Source organism: Homalodisca vitripennis, chromosome 6 (genome assembly GCF_021130785.1).
Source record: "Homalodisca vitripennis isolate AUS2020 chromosome 6, UT_GWSS_2.1, whole genome shotgun sequence".
In the NCBI taxonomy this organism is placed as follows: Eukaryota; Metazoa; Arthropoda; class Insecta; order Hemiptera; family Cicadellidae; genus Homalodisca; species Homalodisca vitripennis.
The window spans coordinates 96,683,943-96,700,055 of NC_060212.1; the positions used below are offsets into that span (position 1 = coordinate 96,683,943).

Genomic DNA, 16,113 nt, shown 5'->3' on the forward strand with positions numbered 1-16,113 from the left:
TGTCTTTGTATGAAAAGGTTCTTGAACAGAAGTTTTTGCACTGTTGGTCCACATGTAGCTTTCAATACTGGAGTCAATTACTATACCAAGGTACTTTATGATAGTTTTACAGCCAATGGCAGTTATTCCTTTATCTGTGTTCTTGTTTTTGAATACTACCTGCACTGTTTTTTTCAGTCAAAACCCACAAGTATAATCTGACTCAGCCGATATCACAACATCAAACAAACCTCAAACACTAACAAAATTCATACACACACCATGACATAGAGGTCCAAGGCCAAAACATAGGGCCAGAGGAGGATGTCTTTACCCTTCCGACCATCGCCTTCCTGTGTCACTGTTTCACATGATACGCTGTGACACCGCAGGAGAAATGCTGACAGCGATTTCCTAATTAGAGTCCCACTTTCTTTGGAAGTGACTTCTGTGAAGTTACAATGCCTAAGTTCATTTTCTCCTAGTTGCTCTTCAAGCTGTTGTCAGGTATAATAGGTACCACTTATTTAAGTTACAGTCCATTGCCAAATGTTGTAGGTTTTAAGTACATGTTTATGTATTAAGTTTAATACACCCGAGGAAAAGGTTAGATCTCAATCCTTAAAATGTAGTGTTAACATTGCGTAAAACATAAAAATGCCAAATGTCCAAAATATCCTTTTACAACATACAAAAATGCATACTTTATAAGGTTCATACAGAATGCTAGAAAATAGTTACAAACTTGGCTCTGAAAACTATTTCTTATTACATCGTATTAAACAAACAACTACTATTAAAAATACAAAACAACAATAAAACTATGGAAAAATACATTACGTAACAACAGGGGTGAATATCAAACAAACTGAGCCGAGATTAAAGATGCTCATTTTGTAAATATTTTCTCTGTCTTTGCCTTGTCTGTCTTTCGATGTCAAACACCAACCAACTGATAAATGACATATTTCAGTCACAATATGAAATAGTTCACCAAATTGCCAGGAGGTTTCACCAAACAATGAATGTCCATATGTGTGACAGATGTAATTTCTTGGGTAAATGTTTACTTTAGCCACTTCACATAATTTGTCGTTTTTTCATAAGAAAAATGTCTAAAAAGTAAATTTAAATAATAAACAGAAACAATTCAATTTCAGAAAGGCCAAATATTATTTTCAACTTTTAAATAGGACCTAGTAATTGAACGATAATCCCTCCAGTCATCAATACAGGATATGGCCCTTCAGTGCTGCATAATGCTGATGGTGACAAATGAAAAATTCTCTTGAGATAGTACCGTTTCAAAATAAAAAACTCCATAAGGCTGATCACTTTTGCTTCAAAACTAAAAATTTACAAACTCACCTAACCATTTTACTCTACGTAGTTGGGTAATGACCAACAATAGCCTCCTGTAGAAGTACAAAAAGCATTAAAACTCCCATCACAAAGTAAAAGAAAACAACGTACGTCTTTTCTGTCCATTCTGATACAGCAGTAATTCTATAGTATCTTAAAAGTAAGTAAAGTATTCACGAATTTTACATTGGATGTGCAGAAAAAGATCACTCACTAGTATCACAAGAAGATTTATGTAAATGATTACACAACCTAATTTAACCAATAAGAAAAACAATGTCTAGATAACCACAGAACTTATGCAATAGCAAACCATACTGATATAACAAAGGAAAAATAATAAATTATCTTCACTTTGGAGGTACAAATGATAAATAAAATTACCATAGAGATAGAAAGTATAACCAAAATTGAAAAAGTGCTGAAAAACTTTAAACTATATTCAAATACAGATGGTAGACCTGTTCCTCCCACTTAAATTCTCGGGTGAATGTTAACAACCCAGTTATCCCCTCCTCTTTTACCACCCCTACTTAGTTTGTTATCCTCACTCACCTTAGAAACCCTAATTCCTCCAAGTCCCCTAGATCGATGGAATAATTAAGATATAAACTAAAATTAAAACACTTTTTTGTGCACTGTATAGTTTGTAACCGCCTGAAAATACCTTCTGCAAATAAAAGTATACTATTATAAAAAACTGTTATAAGTTGCTCTTTAATAACATGGCTATATTGTAAACATTATCCATTACTTTTTTTAAAGTTTGTTTATGATAATAGGTGATTTTAGATATCTGAAATTTGCCACTGTTATAGTTTACAAAAAGTATAACACGTATTCCACGTTCGCTAGTTCGGGTGTGTTGTGTTTGTGTTCTTATCTCCCATGCAGTGACATCACTAGGGTCCATTCTCTCCAGTCTGGATTTTATGCCATTTTTGTATTGGTCAGTTATCATTTAATTATACCTTTGAGTGAAAGTCCATTGCTGCACTTTTTTGTTTGTGATTTGTTTTCTTTATTAATAAAGAACCCTACTTAAGTAGGATTTTTAAACCTGAAGAAGATGGATGATTTAAATCATCGAAAAGTAGCGTTATAGTTTTTGTAACATATAACAATGGATGCAATTCGATGAACACTGGGATATTTTTTCATGTAGTCAGGCTAATCCTCCCAGTTATTAGGCATTGATAGTCTCTTTTAATTCAATTGGCTACAGTATAATAAGAGGTCACCACCACAATAGAATCATATTTATGATCATCTAAACTATTATTTAGATAATCATAAACATGATCCTATTGTGGTGGTGGTGGCCTCTTATTATACTGCAGCCATTCAATTGTTAGTAGATCACTGTTTAAATAGTATAATGCAAAGAATAGACGTATCATCTATCAAAACATTTCTATACAGCCTACTCTATGTATTAAGCAACTGACATTTACATAGTTTTTCAGCATTAGTATTTTTCAATCAAATCTATATTACATTTGAAGGGCAGGGCATATATACATTACGTCAAGCCTACATAACCGTGCTACATGTTTTGAAAGCAAATAAAACTCAGCACAAAATGGTTTTATTAAATAGATACTTAAATGTAACCATATTTTATAAGGAGTTACCTACACACTTAAGAGAATAAAAGCATTTTTAATTCTCCTGTTATACCCTATTTATGTGCCTATAATCTAGACATATGGTATCACTATTTCTCTTACAAGTACAAAATAAACATGGCCTACAAATGACGCTTAAATATATTTTATCAATGTTATCAATAAAAAGCTGAGATGGCAGAAGCATAATAATTAACCTAGGCCTAAATTCTAGCAGTAAATAGTTTAAACTTTACATGCACTATAAAATACAGTATAAAGATATAGTCTTCATCCGTAGTTATAATAAAGACAATTTAATACATTTTGAAGTGTTCTCTAATAATTATAACAAAGCATAAATGTTTCTAACTTTACACACTTGAGTGCTTAATTTATATATATATAACTTCAAATACAAAATTTAAAAATCAGTAAAGTAGGCACACTTAAATTGGCTTTATGTTAAGGTCTATGCCTAGTATAACAAAAACTTTTAACATTTATACACCTACAATCATAATACAGATTAGCTTTAAAAATTATGTTGACACAAAAATACTTATCAAGTTACATCTTTTAGCTATTTTAAAAGGAAACTGATAAGCTTTAATAATTAATGTACTTAGCACTAGGTGGCCAAGCTGTGGCTGTTATAGCAGGTCAATATAATAAAACTAAAATCAAATTATTTTATTCATAATTACCTCTTTAAAAGGTGATGTACCAGATTACAACTAAAGAGTAAAGAAACAATAATAAGACATACGAAAACAACCTAGTGACTGGAGATGTTAGTACCCAGTAACAACTATTATAAAACTACAAAGCAGTACAGTATTCAACAGCTTCATGATAACTGTTGAATCTGTTTGTCAGAATAAGGCATTCTATTCAGAAACGATATATACCTCGGAACTGTTGCAAACTCGACTAATTAGTTTTAGCTATCTAAACTGGATTGCAAACGTAGTAAAATGACAATGACAGAACATAACTCCTACTTCTTATTTTAACATTAACACCATTGTTCAATTACTTTACTTCCAATATTACTTTTTCTTGTACTTGTCGTAATAGTATCAAAGACTGATTCAATGAAAAGAACTCTTCAAAACTTCCAAAGCAGTAAATTGTCGGCAGGATTAACACTTTCACTCTTCCAAATCATACACTTCTTCTGTACATTATAATTTAGAACATTCACTGAAGCCTTACAATGTAAGTAATTAGTTGTATTTATAAATTGACAACATAAATATGATTAAATTTATATTGACAAATTCTTAGACAATTATTAAAGTGGTTAGCAGCGAAATTCCAAAAATTAAAAAGAATCCAAATGTATATTTTAAATAAATAAACAATGTTGTGTTAATTTTAAAAATCACTATAAAAAGAAAGAAAGAAAGAAATTAAACTTTTATAAAAGGTGTAAAATTGATTACTCAAGAGAGAAAATCAATGGTCAGCATGGAAATAGCAAACAAATGTTGAGAGTAATGGTGAAGACTGCTGACGGGTCTTGGACTTTACAAGAGAATTAATTTGTGTTTGTTATCAGGTTTATATCCTGAATGATTTGAAACAGTTAAAACTGTACTAGTATACATATATGGAATGCTTGAAAACTAATTTAAAATCATACCGTCCCATGTATATGATGTTTTGATGTTATTCACAACTGGTTTTGAAAGATACCTTAACAGAAAACGTACACTTTTTAAACTAAAATGAACAAGTAATTGTGAGCGACTTCTGGGTCAAATTCAATTTTACTGATATTTTAGTATAACGTACAAGCAGTTCTTAGCAAATAGGCAAAATGATAAATACACTTTAGAAAGCCATAACTAACCTTGCCAAGTCATAAGAAGGTTCATTGTTCATGGGCCACTCCGCTTCATATCTTATCTATCTTTAACAAGGACTGATTTGCTCACGTGATCTGAGCTTGATTTTTAGATACAATCAAATCAAATCAAATCAAATCAAATATTTATTTTGTTGTAAACATGTTCACATGTATAACAAAGTCAACTTAAAAGGTTACTTAACCTAACTTAAAGAGTTAACAACTTCGTAAAATTCTGTTACATCGTATAAGCAGGTTGCAACTAGAAAGTTCTTTAGTTTTTGTCTAAATCTAGTGAGTGGCAGCTCTTTAATACCTTCCGGCAAAACATTAAACATTTTTATGCCTTGGTATAAGAAAACTCTTCTGAGTTTGCAGAGTATCTGCATCGTTTCACTTATAAGTTTATTTTTGTTTCTAGTTGCATAGTTATGGACCTCAGACATTGCAGGCAAAAGTGCCAAGTTCCTCTTAACAAACAAGAGTGTGCTAAATATATACATAGAAGGCAATGAAAGGACACCTAACCTAATGAAGAGCTCTTTACAGTGGGCCTGCCAGTGTGCATCACAAATCAGACGGATTGCTTTTTTTTGCAGCACAAAAAGCTTCTGTACATATCCATGGTTTGCCCAGATTGAAGTTCCATAAGAGAGGTAGCTATGTATGTGGCCATAGTAAACACAGAGCAGAACACCAAACAGAGACACTGCCTTTAAGTGCTCTGATCATGAAAATGCCTTTTGAAATTTTGTTCGCAAGACTGTCAATTTGCTGATGCCAATTTAAGATTGCTCTGGACTGTGAAACCCCAAGAATTTTGAGTGGGTTACTTCCCCCCCCCGATTGCTAAGGCTGAAAGCAAGGTCCTGAGTTTTCCCCGTCATTAAGGCTTAACTTATTTGCATTACACCAGTCATGAATGGTTTTTAGTTTTGGTGTCGATTACGTAACCCACATTTTCTGCACTGTTACCCTGGACACACACTGCCAAATCGTCAGCAAATAGAAATGATTTTACTGAATGAGCATTTAGGTTGTACGGCAGGTCATTAACATAGAGTATGAAAAGCAAGGGTCCCAAAATGGACCCTTGTGGGACACCTTGTTTTACACTCAACTGTTTGAGTAAGAGCCATTTAGGAATACGGATTGCCATCGATTGTTCAAATAAGATCTTAAGAACTGCACTACACTGTTGTCAATAGAAATAAAAATACATCTTATCCAGTAAAATATGATGCGACACTGTGTCAAAGGCCTTGGACATATCAAATGATCTGAAAAGAACGTTCAGGTTGTTCTCCAGTCCTTCAAAACAATTCAAGATCAAATCCTGAGTAGCTTCAACAGTGCTATGGTTAGGTCTAAAGCCGTACTGATTCTTGGACAATAACTTATTTGATTCCAAGAAGGAGGAAAGTTGTTCATGAAAGAGACGTTTCCAAGACCTTTGACAGCGTCGGAACAATGGATATTGGCCTATAGTTGGCACAATCATCCCTAGGCCCTCTTTTGTGTATTGGAATGACCTTACTTACTTTTAGTTTGTCAGGATAAATACCCTGCTTAATACACAAGTTGAAAAGATATGTTAGTACTTCACAAATAGACCTAGCTGATAACTTCAGTATTGCTGCATTGGTGCCATATATATCAAGACAAGTGCTATTATTCAGTTGGTTTATGGTTAGGTAGACTTCTTCTACTGTAAAACTTCTAAGAGTGAATAACCCTACTGAATTGTTTCCTGTTGCACAGTTCTCACTATTGTCAAGAAAAACACTATGATTAGGCTTATTTACATCAGTTGGTATGCTATTACAAATTTGTTCTACACTGGTAAGAAAAAAACTGTTAAAAGCATCAGGCGTTAAATTAGCGTTAATATTGGGAGGCTTACTGTTAACATTTCTAAGCTGATTTATGACAGACCATGCAGCTTTTGATTTATTGTTTGAACTGTCAATTATGTTGTTATTATGATTAAGTTTGGCTTTTTTAATTTCTGCCTTGTACGTTCTCTTAAGAGCAATATAATTTTTCTTTAGACCTGTTACAGTTAGTGTTGCAGAATAAATAGTAAGCATTGTCAAGTTGGACCTTTAATATTCTTAAGTCCTCATTGTACCATTTGTTGTTAGATTTACTATTTCTGTTGGTTATCCCCAACAGTTTTCATAGGCATTGCGCTGTTTAACCCGCCCATAACAACAAATCAAAGAACTTATTGAACTTATTGTTTAAGTCATCCTTACTATTATATATAGCTAACCAATTTATACTATTAAGGTAAGTTAGAAATAGCTTAGAGTTCTGAGGATTGATAGGCCTAACAAGTTTCTTTAACTTAAGATTGTCTGAAGTCACGTTCATTGGTGTACTGAAAATGATGGCGTTGTGATCAGACACACCCCTGTGTGCAAAACGGAAGCATTCCATCTATCAGGATGTAAGGATGTAACAATATTGTCCAAACAGGAGCCCCTACTTGTCGCATTTGAAGATAGATTTGGCCTGGTAACATCCTTAATCGTTATGTGTAAACCAAAAGTTTTAGTTAAGTTATACAGCTCTAAGGTATCATTATTATTATCGGCTAACAGATCGATATTCAAATCTCCTGCGCATATAAAGTCAAAGTTCACACCATGCACACACGAGAAAACTGCATGCAGCTTGTCAAACAAAGCGCTGGTCTTACCTGTAGGTGGTCTATAAAAGCAAACGATGATGGTATTAAAATCAACTAACTGTAATTGCTGTAAGTTCAAAAATTTTTGTTCTTCAACTACCAGTGATAACTTATTATATACTCGTGGATGTTTCTATTTTTCCGATAATAATGAGAGATAGCGTGAAAGGAACCAAATTAGGCTGCACCGATTACCATGAGAATTTGCTGTGATCAGTACTTTCAAGTGATCTCATCACTGTGAATAATTTGCCACGAAAAAGTATCAAGTGCCAAAGTCTCTGGCCAAAGTGAGAAGTTTGATTGGACTTTTGGCGTCACCCTATACATCTGGCACAATAAAATATGCCTCGAGATAGTACTTGAATTCAACCTCATACCACATACGCTCGAACCATGATGGGTATTGTAGTAATTAATTAAATAAAGTAAAGATGAACTTACACTTTTATCCGTCTATACAGTGTTATATATTAGATTCGCCATATATTAGAAAACAAATAGGTATATTTAGTTAATTTTTTGCTAATATTGGTAGTGCTAATGACTATTTAAATGATCAAAATATTGTGAAGTTGTTCTAGAGATCGTTATTGTAGGTGTCCCAGATAATGAATACCTACTAATATACTAATATAATGAAAGCGGGAATAATATACTAAACATTTTTGGTTATCTATATCCATCATCAAATGAAATTTTACTGTTATATCGTAGATTACATGTATATTTTAATTCAGTAACACGACTTAATTTATAACTTAGATCTTAATATACCATGTTATTTTATAATATATAATCGTTGTTATATTGTAGAATTATTATTGTCAATTCTTATTTACTCTATGCTTTGTCGTTAAGATTAAGAATAAGAAGTTTGTTGTTGTTGTGGTTAGTGGTTATCTTCCGATCATATCCCTGCCCTGCCTATCGTAACAAAATATTATCATTCATATCCTCAATCAATGGCATAATTTCATTATTCACATTCGGTTTCGGATTTTTGTCGGCTTCTTTTAAAGTAGCTGAAAATATAAAGAATTTAATATTTTATTTAATTATTGTGTGGTTTTATAATTGTTTGTATACAATTTGGTTTATTTTTTAATATTAGTAAAACAACATTCACTTCGAATTCAACGTTTTGTCATTCACGGGTTTTATTAAATAATGTAGATAACATACAATAAGTTTAGGTTATGTTCGTTAAGTTAACTTTACAATATCTTGTAGGCAGAATTATTTTAAATTGTCTGTAAGTGTTCCTTTTATTTCATTATTGTATGTAAAATAAATGGAGAAAAAAATCAAAACTGTATTATCCAGAGAGTTCAAAATTAGTACAACTTGCACACATGTTCAAGCCGAAGGGACTGTATTTTGCAGACAGGGCACTTAGACTAGTCAGATTGTGATAAAGCTTAATCATGATAAAGCTTGATAATCATTTATGCATACACATCACTTACAAACAGTAAAAAATTCATTACCCCAGGTTTATTGCAAGTAAGTGTTTTTTCGTGAAAAACTAGTCAAATCGGGAGGCTGAATCAAAACTAGTTAGACTAATGATTGTGATGAGACTTTGTATATGCATTGTTTACATTCAAAAATTAACTTCTCAGGTTTCCCCTAAGTACATATGGTGCTTTGGCATTATCTGAAGGCCACTATTTTTTCAGTTTTACTTACCGAGGACTTATAAAAATTAAATGATGATAAAGAACAGACTATTTGACTTTGACTTAAGTTACTGTAAAAATTGCATGTCATTGGACTATCGGTTCTTTTTGTTTGTCTCCATAAAGAAGTGATGTCAGCAAAAAGGAGGTCACTCTGTCTCTATCTACTATGTTTTACTTAACTATAAAAGTAGGTTCAGATTAGGCTATCATAAATATCTATTTGATAAGTTGAAAATTACCTTTACAAGTGCTCACATGATCTGAGCTTGAATTTGGGTGCTATATCAAGGGATGTTTTTCTTTTCTTTTACCAGAAGTGATAGTGCTGCTAACGGTGACATCCATCCCCACACTGGTGGCCAGGGGCATCCCTGATCAGTAGTTTCCTGAACTCTGATTACATCCCAGATTGTCCATCTTTTCCGATGTCAGATCATGTTGGATGATATGGGCTTTGGTAGTCCCACTCTTTTGACGAAAAAAGAAAAACATCCCTTGACTTAGTATCTAAATTCAAACTCAGATCACGGAACTGGTTGTTAACATTTTATATTTATAATAGGTCTATGTACGTATCTATTTAGCTACTTATAATAGCAAATAGATAGGGACCGAGTGGCCTCTTTCACGCCAACATTGCTTCCCTTTGGAAGGCAGATATTAACCCTAGAACTGGCGGTCATTTCATCCTGTAATGTCGGGCTGTTTTGGAGCTTCGCGCAAGGTTTTTTTTTAAAAAATTATTAAAAATATAAAATAAAAGCAATATAAATAAAAGTATATATTTTTGTGTTCAGGATTAAACTTAGAATTACACTATATTGTAAAATTAACAATACAAAATTTTTTAATAAACACTTTTTTTAATCAAATATAAAATTTACAAAAAATATTTGTTAAATTTGGGGGGACCATACCTAGCAAATGAAGTTATAGTGAGATATATTTAAAAGTGAGATAGCCATTCTGTTTCAAATTTTATCTAGTTTCAGAAAAACATAAACATTATACACATTTATGAAAGCATCATAAAGCTATAGAACAAAAAGCAGCGTTGCGCATAAATTCTGAAAATCGGGTGTACACTTAAGACTTTGTTAAAACAAGTTTTTCTAATAAATTTATCTATGAATACATGTTATATTGCATATTCTCTTACTTAGAATAAAGTAGAATGTACAGTACTAATGAAATAATTTCCATAAATTATTTTTTGAACAGTAAAAAGAAGTTACATTTTGCCATTATTCAAAAAATTTGCGAAAAATTTTCATTCAGCAAAATATAAAATGGTTTCTAAAGCTTGTACTATAACAAAATTTATAAATTTATGGTTTATAAGTAATAGGAAATATTATGTAGTTAGAAAACTATAAATATAACTAAATATATGGAAAAATTATAGAATAACCCAAACAGTTATTATATATAACCAAAAATATTACAGGAAATATATATTTTATTGTGAAAACTATCTATTTGCCGAAACTAAATAGTTACTTCAGAGCTAAAAGAGTGCTATAAATAACGTTTAGTAAGTGAAAACAATAACAAACTATGTGAAATGAATTTTAGCCAAGTCATTTTGCCATAGTCTACACAGAGCTGATAATTTCTCAAACATATTTCAGTAAATAGAAATTGATTTATTCTAAAATATATATGTTTACACTACTACGAAATCCAACAACACACTACACATTAAATACGACACTAAAACACGCATAGAACTATTAAAACTTGCAAATATCCACGGCTCGGCACGAAAGTGATACCGAACGGCCGCGGCAACATGGCGGTCACAACAAACGGCGTCACGTTTTCTTTTACGTTCAAAATAACAAGCTTGCTACTTTGATATTCAGGTTAAGGTAAGGTTAGGGAGTAGGGGCTGCCTCCTATCGAGATCCATGAGGAAGAATTAGGGCACTACATCTCAAAGTCATGTCTCTCCGGAAGAAGGGGAGGCCAGTTCTGAACCAGCCTCTCCAGTCAAAGTAGGCAGGGGGTGGCACACTCTTGTTGAGGCTAGCAAGAACCTCTGAGGTTAGGGAACAAACCCCACTAACTCCAACAGTCATCTCCCACAGTAGACTAGACATATTGAACTGCCCATGAACCCCAGAATCTCGACATTTGCGATTAGTGATGTGCCACTCCTGGACATCCATAAGGTTGCCCAGATTTATATGACACATCGGTTTTTGTTGTGAAGAGTGGTGGGTTCAACTGGAAGGTATAAACCAGCCAGAAGTGATCCCTGATGGGTAAACCGAACACCATAATGACATGTAATTATCAGTAAGTCAAATAAAGTTTGTTCTTTCTAATAATGTAGTTTTTTAGGTCCCGGTAAGAAAAGTTCTTCCAAAAGTAGTGGCCTGCGGATACTGTATGTATTTTTTATCAACAACTATGCTTCGCACGCTTTTCGTAAGCTTTGCCTGTGTATGAGCATTTCTGGTTCAAGTGAGTTATATTTCCAACGCCGATGTAGAATTTGTCTTGATGTCACAATCAAGAAAATCTGTCAAAAGTGTATTGTACATGTACATCTACTTTACTATTATATAAAGTGGTCTAACACTCAAGCTTGAAACTCCACCAGAAATTTATTTTAAATACAAATATACATAAAAAATTAGCGTCTTCAAGTAGTGTTTGGCTGTCTCATATATACGTAACTGTCTCGTAATTGCAGTTTATAACGTGTATGCACTTTGAAAACTTTATCTTTTGTAGCACCGTCTGGTGGCGAATTACATCAATGTGCATAGCATATAAATCTTCTCCGTGGAAAAACATATACATACAAATTTTCATAATGATTGGTCACATAGTTTACGATTCTATAAGGACATACAGACAAACATTTATGTATATATAATATATAGCTCCCAGGTTTATATCAAGTATATGTTTACCATAAAGATTTTTTTTGTGGTAAACACATACATGGGATGAATTGGGGAAGTTGAATTTTCTACTGTATATAAGTAATGCGTATACAAAGGTGACTATCAAGTTTCATAAAAATTGGATTAGTCTAAGTATCCCAACTACAGAGTTTTCATGTTTCTTACTTTCTTAAGACTGTCTGCCTGGTCTCTATATTAAAATGTGAAAGAAATTAAAGTTGACTCGATTTACTCAAATTAACCTTAGCTTTACTTATATTTTCGTGTTTGTATTTTATATATAAACTTATATATTCTACTGTATACCATCGGCTTCACATATAATTTTTAAAAGCAAAGTCCATATCTTACTTAGTCAAAGCACTTATGATGTAATATGATGATCCCGTGTCATATTTTTCAAACGTAAGAAGGCATATTATTCCACGTACATATTATTCCAGTGTTCATGGTTAGATGATCTGAGGTTGAGGGTTTGCTCGTATAGGAGCAGTGCTGGTCCAAATGAATTATATTTCCGATGCCACAACTGACTTTGGTAGTTTGAGAAAGGCTTCTTTCGTTATTAGATATTTCCAGTACATAGTTGAGTTTGCCTTGCTGTCACAATAAAGAAAATATATATACATACTTGGGTCTGAGAAGTCTACAATTAGTAAAAACGAATCACCTACTTCCCGTATAAAGGGGAAATCCTTAGGAAGTTCATGCAACATTTCAGTAATCATTTATGATAGGTTTTCTTTTTGTTTCGACTGTAATCTGAGAAAGAATGGCTCATTGAAGCATATTAGTGTAAAAATGCCACATCACTATGTCAAGGAAGCCAACCAGTCTTTAGTATCTGACATTTTTGCACATAAACATTAACAGTTTTCCTAATTAAGGTGTGTCTCATAACAGTGTTTTAATAGTATTTAAAAAAAAAAAACAAACTCTAATTCAAGTATTTCCAATTCATTACATGTTAATTCGTCACTGACTTAATGTGGAATAAATGTTATAGGATTTCTGTATTTGTTATTTGCATTACACTACTATTCAAGTACTTACATTATAACATTAAAATGTAAACAAACGTTTCAGTCTCTTTGACATACTTTAGTTGAAACATCAAAGAAGGTTCAAAAGTGTTGGAACAGGTTTTTAGTGTCAGTTAAATTTGGATTATGACACATAAAATATTATTATTAAAATAGTGGTTAAATTAATTAGACATTTGGTTGTGCTGTCATAAAACAATGTTTACTCAAAACAGTCAATTACATTTAATGGAATTTTTTAATTAATATTCACAAATTTAGAGACTAGTGGGGCTTATTCCAGAAGGATTTTTGAGATAAGAATAGGACTGTATGTTAACCAGAGACCCTATCAATGTCCATGTAAAATTTCAGTATAATCGGATGAATAGTTTACGTGTGAAAGCAAATCAAACAAACAAAGACACTTTTGCATTTATAATATTATTAGGACTTATAATTTTATAAAATTAATATGAATTACATTTAAATAGACATTTAGTGCTGTTTTAATTCATGTATAAATCAATTAAATGTACCTGCATCAGATAAGCTATAGAATCAGGTAGCTTTTGTATCAATATTAACTGTTTGAGTATTATCAACCGACATTGAAAATAGTGTATCTTTATCTGTATCAACTTTAAACAAAATTTAAAACTGTAAACATACAGTAATCTAAAAATGATTTCCATTAAAATAAAAATGACAGAAAATCTTAGAAAGTTAAATGAAATAGCTTTAACGTGATAATCTCTTCAAGAGTAGCTTCTATAAATTGGAATCATATTGAAAGACTCAATATATGAAATTTACAGAAAAGAGTCTATCCTAATAGGGGAAAGTATGATTGTGTTCCGGTGCAAAAAGAGAAGATAATGTTGGTCATAACTTTAGACGCCAAGCTATGGAATACTTTCTTCTATAGCTCTAAGTTAGAACTAACTAGACGTTGTGACTGATGTCAGAAAACAGGATCACTGAAATTTTATTTGTTTAACGCAGTCTAAATTTATGCAGCCTATCAAGACCTATCTATGTTATCCTACTGACTTGTTTTGTAGGAAGATTAGCTTTATTTGGTTGATGACCAGTTTAACAGAGAAGAAAAGCTTGAAGTGGTGGTTGAAGTAAGTAAGTGGAATGTAGGAAAATATTATAATAAAGGGAGGCTGCTAGAAGGAATATGGATGTTGGGTTTGATTAAGCCATTATCAAAAGGGCAAAGATGAGGTGAGACATACCAAATTGCAGCAAATCTGCAAAAGAAGAATGATGCAAAATCAGTCATTCCTTTTAAGTATGTTGACAGGAATAATAAAGTGACAAACATGTAAAAGGCAGTTAAGCGAAAGTACTTTTGTTTATTTTAATGTTGGTAGCTGCCAAAAGGGGTTATACCTGCCAAATGGTGTAAATACATACTGTTGGAAGCAGGTAATACAGTCATAAATCAGAGTCTTAAGATTGGCATACCAGCCGACTTCCTCACAGATAGTCTGTGAATACTCATGTAGAAGATAAGTTCTTTCTTGGTAAGAGATTAAAATGTCCATTCATTATACCTTTTCCTACCTGTGACTTTTCTGCCCTCAGTGCATTGCCCGAGCCTCTGTTTGGTATGCCTTCGGATAGTTGTATAGGGCTAAAGTGCGAAGTGCGTATGCCATGAAACAGTTAAAAAACCAGCCACTTTGGTCCCTGTTCACGAAGTGAATATTGGTCAGAGTGTCTGTCTATGTATGACTTTGGTTGTTGAGAATTACCAACACAGAAAATGAGTTAGCACCAAGCTATGGGGAACGGGGATAGGGTTGAAGGACACGAGGATATGCTCTTCTTGGTGTTTGGCCTGAACCTCTACACACAATGCGCTGATGAAAAAACCCATGAAATTCAAATTTAAATGGGCAGAGTCATAATTACAAATGGCAATAGCAATGTTAATTACAGCTTTCAAGAGATTCAGGTGAAGAAGATTATAACAAACAAAAGAAGATAGGCAAGAACAAGAAACCAGTAATGAAATAACCCCCATGTTCCTTTTATTAGATCTAAAAAAAGAGAAATCTAACTAGTCCCTTATGTACGAGGGTAATTCGGAAAAGTAAGGTCCGATTCACGTTAACCAGACTAACAGTAAGCGAGCAGCGAAATGCGCATGCGCCCTGACTCTCGGCATGCATTGCGCGCAGAACGACGCCATTTGCAGTGAAATCGTTGTAGTCTGCTGTTTTCTGTGGCTTTTTAAAGTGTTTTAAAACTTTTGAACGTCCCGCCGACTGTGAAATGCGGTCTGTGATACGATTTTTGACAGCAAAGAACGTTTCAGCAGCGGATATTCATCGACAGATAAATGAAGTGTACGGTCCAAATGCAATGAATGACAGCAAAGTGCGGAAGTGGGTGAGAGGTTTTAAAGATGGACGGGAAAATGTCCATGACGAACCACGATCTGGTCGGCCGTCAGTGATCACCGAAGATTTGGTGAAAGCCGTTGATGAAAACATTCGTGAAGATCGGCGATTCACTGTTTCTTCATTAGCAATAGAATTTCCAAACGTGAGCACATTGTTTAAAATTGTTTCTGAAATTTTGGATTTTCGCAAATTTTGCTCACATGGGGTTCCCAGGTTGCTTACTGAGGAACACAAAAAAAGAAGAATGGGTATTGCTCTTGAGTTTTTGATCCAATATCATCAGGAAGGTGATAACCTTTTAGACCACATTGTGACGGGTGATGAGACATGGGTTTCCCACATAACCCCAGAAACGAAACGCCAGTCGATGGAGTGGCGTCACTCGACGTCACCGGTTAAAGTGGTTAACAAGACTGGTTATCGTCGCAGGCGGCCGACTTCTATGACACCGGGATTCAAAAACTTGTAGATTGTTATGACAAGTGTTTGAACAAAAAGTGGAAATTATGTAGAAAAATAGTGATTGATGTCAGGAATCAAAATAAAACAAGTTTTTTGAAAAAAATCTGT

The 16,113-nt window shown here is 33.3% G+C and overlaps 3 protein-coding genes across 5 annotated transcripts in view; 2 read left to right on the forward strand and 1 right to left on the reverse strand.

Annotated features, from left to right (window-relative positions):
• Window positions 1–4,020, reverse strand: part of LOC124364587 (rho-associated protein kinase 2) — a 71,640-nt gene extending 67,620 nt beyond the window's left edge. For 2 of the 3 annotated variants that reach the window (XM_046820169.1, XM_046820167.1), the window contains exon 1: window positions 3,860–4,020. The gene's annotated coding sequence lies outside the window, so the exon portion shown is untranslated. The other variant, XM_046820168.1, reaches the window with a different exon arrangement.
• Window positions 4,021–8,439: 4,419 nt separating this feature from the next.
• The window catches only part of LOC124365481, an 87,372-nt gene continuing 79,698 nt past the window's right edge, over window positions 8,440–16,113 (forward strand). Inside the window, 1 exon segment of the mRNA XM_046821464.1 lies at window positions 8,440–8,753. The gene's annotated coding sequence lies outside the window, so the exon portion shown is untranslated.
• Window positions 8,766–16,014, forward strand: LOC124364588 (histone-lysine N-methyltransferase SETMAR-like). The gene is made up of 2 exons (XM_046820170.1): window positions 8,766–8,993; window positions 14,468–16,014. The coding sequence occupies exon 2, from the start codon at window positions 15,413–15,415 to the stop codon at window positions 16,010–16,012; it is 600 nt and encodes a 199-aa protein (XP_046676126.1). The 5' UTR covers window positions 8,766–8,993; window positions 14,468–15,412; the 3' UTR covers window positions 16,013–16,014.